The following is a 9189-nucleotide window of genomic DNA, read 5'->3' as shown; positions in this document are numbered from 1 at the left end:
CCAAAGTTACCAGTCCCCCCCTCGCTCTTCCTCTAGTGGTGGTGACTGCGGGGAGAAAATAGGTAGTGTATCCATCCACGGTGAGTATGTTCTTTGTATCCCACGTCTCTTGCAGGGCAATGACGTCTATGGTCCCTATAGATTCCCTCTATATGGGGTCATCGACTTTGTTCCTTAGCCCGGCGATGTTCCATGTTCCTACCTTTATAAATCTATTATCTCTAGGTGCATCCATACCCTCCAGTTGAGTGTTTGAACTAGATACTAGGTCCCTACCTTTACCCAGCTCATGGACAGTGGGAACAGGTTCCCTGGTGTCCACACTTAAGACCCCGGTCTTCGGGACCATTATTATGGGTGAGGCAGGATTGGTACTATTTCCTTTATCATATCCAAACACTTTACCCGCCTGTTGTCAATCCACCCAACCCAGATCGGACAGACAGTCATACTGATTTGTCGTTGGGATGTTACCAAAATTATCTAGTGGATGACGAGCCTGGGCATAGGTGTGAGGTTGACCAGAAAACATACCATTAGCCCTAAAACTGTCTACATGATGTCTATTCTCATTGTTCTGTCTACCTCCTCTTCTCTGAACCAGATTCCACCCCTCCTCACCACCCCTACCCCAACTATAAGGATTCATTTCCCTGGGCACCTCTTGTCTCATAGCTCCTCTATGATGATTTGAGTCTTTGAGCCAACTCCATCTGTTATCCCGTTGGTCGTTGGGCATGTAAAAATAGGACAGGGGCCTGGCCGTGACCAAAGTATCATTGTTGCTACGAGGGTTCCCCCGACAAATATATTCCGCAATACGGGGATCCTCAAAGGTCACTACTATGCAATCCCCCTGTATTCTTTTCCTATTTTGTCCTACCCAGGGCGTTCTCTCAACCATTAAGATATTGCCACAAAGGTTTGGGGGTAAAGGATAATTATTAGCCAACCAGTGGCAAACCTTATTTTTGAGCGCGTGGAAGTTTTCTGTGTTTGGGGAGACCAGTTCCGTTGCCCCCGTCAAAATAATCACATAAGGACAAGCATCGGGTGGTAGATGGATATTTCGCCGTGTAATGTTATTTTGATGGGGGTCTGGGGCGGGTTTTAAGGTAGGGATAGCGGGGCCTTTTACGTTGGCTTGATCAGAGGGCTTATTTAATGTGGGGGTTTGGGTGCTCTCTTTATTAATCACATGGTTGGGGGGATTTATTACCGATTTTTTGGGCATCTTGTTTTTTGTCACTATTGTACTCTTAGCCGCCGGCCTTGATTTACTGGCTTCAATAGTGGTATTGGAAATCCTATTGGAAAAGTTGCTATCATGAAACCTTATATCCTTGTGTATGTCATGAAGCACTTTTTCAATGCCAAGGAGCCTAGCTTCAAGGGGTGCAAGTAGGGTTTTAACGATTTTGGTTATAATGCAGCCTATAGGCTCCTCCTCCCCGTTAGCCACCCCTGATAAGTCAACCCTCGCCCTATTGGCTATAATGCTATCCTCAAGGATGTCAGCTAGGGAGTTATCCAAGATGGTATCATCGATGATGTTCAGGGGTAAACTGGCGACCTCAGCCGGGGCTACTACCGTCCCGGTTTTCTGACTAATGACTTCATTGCCAGGATCTCTCAGCTCTACCAGTCCACCCCTCTCAATCGATTCAATACTAGTATTCCCGGCCCTGGTAACACAGGCTTTCTTAGCTCCAATGATGTTAGTGTTTGGGAGCTTGCGTTTAGGGATTGCCCCCTCCCGTCTACCCCTCTTTTGTTCGTCTACAGTCACTACCTGGGTGTCTGCCTGATGATATGCCTGGTTAATGTCCGAACTAATCCCTGTGAGGTTTTGAGCCTGATCCTGGGGATTAAGGGGTGATGGTACTCGCGAGCCTGACTGACTACAATGCACATTGTGAATATCAGCAAGGACCTGCACAGGATTGGGTACATGGGATGAAGTATCAGGGGTGCGGGCAGAACCAATGAGACCCAAAGACTATCTTTGGGCAAAAGACAAATCCTGGGAAACACTTCTTTCCATAAGTACAATACCTTGGTCGATTAACGAGTTGGTGCGCACAATAAAATCGTCTAAGGTGCCTGTCAATTTTTTACTACCCGCCGCTGCCATACTTCTAGTTTCGCGGCACTCCATGCTCCTCACCAGGGTAAGGAGGGGAAACAGCGAGAACCGTGAACACTAGACTCTCATAAAAGTTTCACTAGAATGGCAGCTAAACAACTCAAAATATCCCCAACTAACGTTGAACCCAGTACGAGAAAGGAACACTTGCACAACAAATGATAATAAAGCTACCACAGTCTCAGAAGAGGAGCCAAGAGCCTTGGCCCAGTCCAGTCTCCTCCAGCCTCCGACGGCCACAGACGGTCCCGCCTTTGTCCCGGGACGCTCCCGCGCAGCGGAGGTAGGCACCACTATTATAGGATAAGTATGACGCGCAGGGGGAGGGGCTAGCAGGGAGAGCGGGCCAGGTGATGTCAATTGGCCAGGCAGGGACTCCTGGGAGATGGAGTCCCTGCGGAAACGCTCGCAGCCCTGCTCAAATGCCCCAACACTCCTCAGGCAACACAGCTGCAGCACAAGTTCCCCGACGACTTCTCCAGCGAAGCGGGACCCGCGAAGCGGGTCCGGTGAGCAGTGGGGTAGAGAACAGAAGTCCAGAAACAAGGGTCCGTGAAGCAAAACCTCCAGCCAGCAAAGGGTCCCACAGATGAAAGGCAGGGAGTCTCTTTAACACAATCTGTGCGCAGGGGGCGGGGCTAGCAGGGAGAGCGGGCCAGGTGATGTCAATTGCAAAAAGAACAGGTGATGGACAGAATGCAGAACAATGTCATACATTCACCCCAGTACAGAGATTTGGGCCTAAATCCATCGTTTTTTTGCTCACCATGCCTTTCCAGTTTGAACCCAGCCATATGCAAATCAGTCTTGACCCTGTGCCCCATGGGAACAGTCCAGCCCGAACTGCCAAGCCAGGTTCTCCCTGGACTGGAAACAAGCATCCAAGGACCGGTTTCGGGCTTTCAGCCCTCATCAGCCTGGATAGCTTGATTCCAGTGGCATGGAGAGCACGGGACTCACGTCTGAGCATACCCGTCCCACTCGGGGTGACAAAAGCAAAAACAACAACAGGTGATGGACAGAATGCAGAACAATGTCATACATTCACCCCAGTACAGAGATCTGGGCCTAAATCCATCGTTTTTTTGCTCACCATGCCTTTCCAGTTTGAACCCAGTCATATGCAAATCAGTCTTGACCCTGTGCCCCATGGGAACAGTCCAGCCCAAACTGCCAAGCCAGGTCCTCCCTGGACTGGAAACAAGCATCCAAGGACCGGTTTCGGGCTTTCAGCCCTCATCAGCCTGGATAGCTTGATTCCAGTGGCATGGAGAGCACGGGACTCACGTCTGAGCATACCCGTCCCACTCGGGGTGACAAAAGCAAAAACAACAGGTGATGGACAGAATGCAGAACAGTGTCATACATTCACCCCAGTACAGAGATCTGGGCCTAAATCCATCGTTTTTTTGCTCACCATGCCTTTCCAGTTTGAACCCAGCCATATGCAAATCAGTCTTGACCCTGTGCCCCATGGGAACAGTCCAGCCCGAACTGCCAAGCCAGGTCCTCCCTGGACTGGAAACAAGCATCCAAGGACCGGTTTCGGGCTTTCAGCCCTCATCAGCCTGGATAGCTTGATTCCAGTGGCATGGAGAGCACGGGACTCACGTCTGAGCATACCCGTCCCACTCGGGGTGACAAAAGCTGGGCTGGGTATGCTCAGACGTGAGTCCCAGGCTCTTCACACCACTGGAGTCAAGCTATCCAGGCTGATGAAGGCTGATAGCCAGAAACCGGTCATTGGATGCTTGATTCCGGTCTGGGAAAGACATGGCTTGGTAGTTTGGACTGGACTGTTCCCATGAGGCACAGGGTCAGAGCTGATTTGCATTTAGCCAGTGTCTAACCCAGGGTGGTGTGGAGTGCAAAAAAACGATGGATTTAGGCCCAGATCCTTGTACTGGGGTGAATGTATGACATTGTTCTACATTCTGTCCAACCCAGGCTCTCCACACCACTGGAGTCAAGCTATCCAGGCTGATGAAGGCTGATAGCCAGAAACCGGTCCTTGGATGCTTGATTCCGGTCTGGGAAAGACATGGCTTGGTAGTTTGGACTGGACTGTTCCCATGAGGCACAGGGTCAGAGCTGATTTGCATATAGCCAGTGTCTAACCCAGGGTGGTGTGGAGTGCAAAAAAACTATGGATTTAGGCCCAGATCCTTGTACTGGGGTGAATGTATGACATTGTTCTACATTCTGTCCATCAACTGTGTTTTTTGCAGGTGATGTCAATTGGCCAGGCAGGGACTCCTGGGAGATGGAGTCCCTGCGGAAACGCTCGCAGCCCTGCTCAAATGCCCCAACACTCCTCAGGCAACACAGCTGCAGCACAAGTTCCCCGACGACTTCTCCAGCGAAGCGGGACCCGCGGAGCGGGTCCGGCGAGCAGTGGGGTAGAGAACAGAAATCCGGAAACAAGGGTCCGTGAAGCACAACCTCCAGCCAGCAAAGAGGCAGTCAACAGCATGCAAATAAGAGGGCTGGGATGCACACAGTACAAGTTCATAACAGTGCTAAAATACAGGGAGAACATGCCCAACACATAACACCAAGGTCCACACAGTAGATATAATTTAGTACTTCGTGGGAAACAAAATAAGAATAATGTAACTAAATTAACAACAGTATTAGATTGATACAGTTATGAGGAAAAATAAATTAGGTACTTATAAATAAGGCAATGCTTACGTTGCTCAGCCTGTTTGTAAAGCAGCCTAAGCTCCGACTGGTTACAAGACAAACTATTAATGCTACTTGTAGTTTAAGTTAGAACTCTGGGTTTTTGTTGTTTCTCTATGTTGAGAAAGGGATATCCAGTTCAAGACGTTGGTTTAAACGAAGTTTATTCTTGAAAGTAAAAGGAGGGCACAGGACAGCAGCCTCCGTCAAGAGAGTCCCGCAGAAACTGCCACGAAGGAGCCGTTGCCTGAAACACTCACACAAAGGCAATTTCTAGAATGCCGATCACGGGCATATTACAAATAATAACAAGAAGCAGATAAAACACACCATGAATAATTACTGTGAAGCACTACACAAAATAAATACTACCACAAAATACTAACAATGTAGGCATAACACTCTACTGAGACTGTGGTATTTTATTTTTTTATGCGGGCCCATCTGTAGTGATAAAGCAAAGAGAACAATGCATAATCTTAAAACTCCAGTCCTGTCACAGAATCCAAAACTTTCAAGCCCAAAGTAGTGATCACGCTTAACCAATCAGCGTGCAGAAGATATTTCAGGTCCGTCATTTTGTCCAATAACACCCATTGTGCTAGCAGTCATGGGCTACTACCTCCCTCGTCCAATAGGCAACAAATACAGACGATAACACGTAAGCTGTCTTCCGTAAACATTGCAAACTAGGTCACGTAGTTTTGAGGAAAAGAGTTTTTCTGATATCGAGGCTTGAGCCGCAGCTCTGAAGACCCATTTGCCTGTATCCCAGTGACGTCATCGCCCAACAACTTTGCACACGGTGTAGCCCATTGGCGGGAATGTCCTTCCTTCTCTAGTTTGGGAGAAGGCGTCACCAACACTTGCTTCTTGACAGGAAACCCTCACGGCGGCGAATACGCGCTCTGAAAGGCGGGGACAGACAGATTACACGTCCAATCAGCGGCAATGAGGACAGACTAGCCCTGCCATCTACGCAGGGAGGGTGGGCTCGCCGTATATTTTCTTCTGAGTGACTCCGAAACTGACGAATGTCAGCCGGCGACGGAGGAGACGGACGAGTCTGTTGTCCAATAGGATTCCGTGCTCACTCGAGGGGGCGCCGCGGTGTTGTGGCGGAGGTTGGAGGGGCGGAAAATAAATAATAAAAAAACACAGCCACCGAAAAATCCCCGGAGGTGGAAAACGAGCGTCGGGGATTTTACCTGCAGGGGTCCGTATTATCGACGGATAGGGGAGCCGACCGTGAGGAGGAGAGCCCCTACAACCGCATGCGTCACGGTATGTACAGCCCCTGCTATCCTGCGCTAGCGTATGTGGTAAATTGAGTGTGGCTATCAGTCGAAAGAGACAGGTGACGCTACCCCTGGGCAGAGGGGTGTGTACTGTCTTGAGTGGTTTCTACCCCTGCGTTTAGTTGTAGTCGTAGACGTGAGGTGATTGCTGCGACCGCTGAAACCAGACTCCACGCCCCCTCCACTCCCAGCGTGAAGTAGCAGGTTCGGCTTTTGTCACTGGTGCAAATCTTGGGTGAGCGAGCCCACTGGATCCTTTAACGTGGAGGTAAAAGGTAGACCCGCCCACTCTTCTTGCTTTTGGTTTGCTGTTTCCAAGGCAGTGTGAAGACTGGCGAGTGTATCCTGGTGATGGGAGTGTTGGTGCAGGTGAGCCACCCCCACAGGAACGCTGTCAGTGATGATGGCGAGGAAACCAGGAAAAGGGAGCGTTGATGTATGGGCTGATGTTGACAAATACCATTTCATTCTTTCGTGTGAGTGATTCGTAGCTTAGTCGGCCTGTATTGCCTCAAGTGATTGGAGTTACGTCGTGTGCAGGGCACAAGTCCTAAAAAAAGAAGTGTGAGGGGGGCCTAACCAAGTTGGACAATATGCAAGTGACATGGCACGTGACCTCACAATGCGTGACATCACACGTAGCATTTTACAGGAAGTGGCAACACAACCCATGACATCGGACCATAAGACCTCACACACATGTTGAGGTCGATCGTAAACGCATTACAATATTTTTAACAAGTGAGATTTTGTGTTGGGGTTGTTCATAAAAATGATGCAACCCTGACGTAAAATCTGGGCCTCAACATATACATTGCTTTTTTTAAACCCTGACACAAAGAAATTGGCAACAAGGGGAAACGAGTCAGTAAATCTGTTCTCCTTAATTGTTTGCAAAGTCTGAATTTTAAATGATCTTATAGCGTTAAGGCACCTGCTGTAGAGCTCTTTGTGTCTCCACTAAATCTCAGGGAATAATAATGGTAAGCTAACTCAGAAGGTTATGTATTTGCTGGGGAGATTTGTGTTTTGTCTAGTCCCTTTTTTTAATCATACAGGGTTATATGTCCCTCTTCAAGTATATTATGTAACACACAGAATACAGATTTTTATTTTGTGTAAACGGGTACGTGGGTTACTGCTTTTAACACAGATCCTTTTGTTACTTACAGTTAATAAGTTGTAATCATTCTTCTATAGCACAGCAACCTATGAAGGAAGTGTGACTCCTTCACCTTGTAACCCTCACTGGCATATGTAATACATCCACACATGATTTATTATCAATGTATAATGTTTGAGTGATTTAAAGTGCTCGGACACCCTGTGTTGGGATGAATTGAACTAAAGCGCTATAAAAGAAATAAAACAAAATTGTGCTATTTAGATTATTTGTGCAAATACTGGGACAAACTAACAAATCTGACATTTTTACAGCGCATGCATATCTCTTTTATATAAAGGAACTGAACAGAAGCATGCCTCTCAAGTACACGTGAGGTGTGTCTTTGTTTCCCTTCCATTGCATTTATGTGTGAGGCTCCGGATAGCTCAGCCAAGATACTCCAAAAAAAGGAGGCCTGATGGCCCTTAAACCTCTGACTTTGTTATGGGTCCAGCTGGAATCCGATAACCCCTCTCCCTGCACGTTGCTGCTCGGAAAGAAAGGAGACAATGTGTAGGCCAGGCTGAATGTGTCCTGGTATATGAAAAGTACACCCGGACAATTTCCAATTTATAATCTTTATTCGGTTCTTAAAAAGACACCATAAAAGCACATCTACAATATACACACAAAATATTATAAAATACAGTTTCCGTTAAAAAAGGATAAATTTAGCTAAAACCATAATTCGATAGGCTAATGGGGAAGGAAAATTCACCCGGACAAGTTTAGCAAATTTCTGTGTGGTCCAACCTCTTGGCCGAGTAGACAGCGTCCACCCTGTGAAAAGAGTGGGCAGGGGCCCTCTACCCACATGTACTCTCAACTTGTGACCTGGTCGTTTGTTTACAGAGGTGTTGGGGTTTGACATAATGTACTCACCAGATGTAATTCGTCTGGTCTCCTTGCAGTGACATAATTTCTTAACATGACATAATTGTTCTATTGCACAAGCTGATTCAGTGGTATTGCTTTCCCACGTTTTGTTGTTGTGACATCATTGGTAAAGTGACACTGTTGCCGTGTCACATCTTTTGGTGGTGACCTGGGCTTAAGCACAAGGCCACATGGGCTGCACTGCACCTCTTATGATAGAATTATTCTTAACACTGTGCTTGTTTTGCCATCATGTTCTTAAGTGATGCCATTGCTTTACTGAGATGTGTAGGGGTGGCATTATGGTCTAAAATGATGTTATTGACCTGCTGTGTCTTGTAGTTGTAAGGTCATGGGTTTAAGTGATGTGTTGCTTTGCCATGTCTTGTGGTTGTGACTTCATGGCCTAAGGTGAGTTACTACTCCGCAACATTGTCAGGTAGTGACAAAAGGAGTTTAAGTGATATACTTTGTCTTGTTAGGTGGTAGCCAAGTATTTGCGCTTTCTTGTTGTGTGACAGTTATAAGATTGGCTAAACTTCCATTGCTACATTATGTGATATTAATAAGGGTAAAAGTGACGCCATTAATCCTCTATTTTGTGTTAATGATAGCAGGGGCTAAAGCGAGGTCCATCCTCTGCTCCTCTGTGTGATACTGTGACACTATGGACCAACCTGATGTCATTGATCTGCTGCTGTGCTTTGTCGTAATCGGTTAAAAGCATATTTCTGCTCTGGGGACGTCTTGGGTACAGAGATATTATTTTTCTGGTGCAGACAATCTTATTTTAAAGAGTATTTATTTGGTTGCCGCAATGTGTGTGTGGTGAGGACATCATGGGCTGAACGTTTTTTTTCTACATTGCACAAATCTATCTCAGTCATGGAATTGCTGATTTGTATGTAGCAACAGGAGTAAATGCCCACTGGGCAGGGCTACAGAAACATTTGAGAGGCTTACAATAAAGAGCTTTATAAACTACATGGTAGGAGAGGGCTGTGAAGGGAATCAGTAGA

General features: G+C 47.1%; 1 protein-coding gene across 9 annotated transcripts in view; it reads left to right on the top strand.

Moving 5' to 3' along the window:
- The first annotated feature begins 5781 nt into the window (after positions 1–5781).
- TNRC6B (trinucleotide repeat containing adaptor 6B) overlaps positions 5782–9189 on the top strand; it is a 1174734-nt gene continuing 1171326 nt past the window's right edge. For 7 of the 9 annotated variants that reach the window (XM_078683372.1, XM_078683380.1, XM_078683362.1 and 4 more), the window contains exon 1: positions 5864–6115. Coding sequence is in view for 6 of the 9 variants with exons in the window: in XM_078683380.1 (XP_078539506.1) it covers positions 6106–6115 (10 nt within the window). In the remaining 3 variants the exon portion in view is untranslated. Of the gene's footprint in view, positions 6116–9189 lie in introns of all 9 variants that reach the window. The other 2 variants (XM_078683361.1, XM_078683376.1) reach the window with 2 other exon arrangements.

This window comes from Lissotriton helveticus, chromosome 1_1 (assembly GCF_964261635.1).
Source record: "Lissotriton helveticus chromosome 1_1, aLisHel1.1, whole genome shotgun sequence".
NCBI lineage: Eukaryota > Metazoa > Chordata > Amphibia > Caudata > Salamandridae > Lissotriton > Lissotriton helveticus.
The sequence above is the reverse complement of the archived record's forward strand: the minus strand, read 5'-3'. Positions and strand labels throughout refer to the sequence as shown.